Consider the following 653-nt stretch of genomic DNA (forward strand, 5'->3'; position numbering starts at 1 on the left):
TTTACATCCTTCGGATGGTGTTTCCTGGAAGTTTGCTCAACTCTATATTTTGGATACAGCCGAAGCTTCAAGTAAAAGATTAGCAATGCCAGAAAACCAGGGCTGCTCAGAAAGACTCATGATCAACATCAACCTCATGCATGAAATAAATGAACTAACAAATCATACAAGATGCTACATGAGGTAGAAAAGGAAGCCCAATCTGAAGCAGCAGCAAAAGGTATTGCTCCCACAGAAGTAACAATGGCAATTAAATACGATCGTAACAGTGACCCAGGTAGATATAATTCTCCCTGTGTAACCGAGGTTGCTGTCATATTCAGAAATGAAGATGGAGAACCAACTTTTGAAAGGGACTTGCTCATTCATTGTAAACCAGATCCCAATAATCCAAATGCCACTAAAATGAAACAAATCAATATCCTGTTTGCTACATTAGATGCAATGACATATCCTATTCTTTTTTCGCGTGGTGAAAAAGGCTAGGGAACATATATTACATTAAGACTCAGAGACAACAGTGTAATCAACAATAATACTAGACAAAATGTAAGGACACGAGTCACACAAATGCAGTATTATGGATTTCATCTCTCTGTGCGGGACATGTTCAATCCTATTTTAAATGCAGGAAAATTAACTCAACAGTTTAT

General features: G+C 37.5%; 1 protein-coding gene across 1 annotated transcript in view; it reads left to right on the forward strand.

Annotated features, from left to right (window-relative positions):
* Positions 1 to 653, forward strand: part of TRIM24 (tripartite motif containing 24) — a 75,323-nt gene that overhangs the window by 4,196 nt on the left and 70,474 nt on the right. The window contains exon 2 of the mRNA XM_014546700.1: positions 192 to 220. Within this exon, the coding sequence (XP_014402186.1) occupies positions 192 to 220 (29 nt within the window). The remainder of the gene's footprint in view (positions 1 to 191; positions 221 to 653) is intronic.

The sequence above is a fragment of the Myotis brandtii genome, unplaced genomic scaffold (genome assembly GCF_000412655.1).
Source record: "Myotis brandtii unplaced genomic scaffold, ASM41265v1 scaffold455, whole genome shotgun sequence".
In the NCBI taxonomy this organism is placed as follows: Eukaryota; Metazoa; Chordata; class Mammalia; order Chiroptera; family Vespertilionidae; genus Myotis; species Myotis brandtii.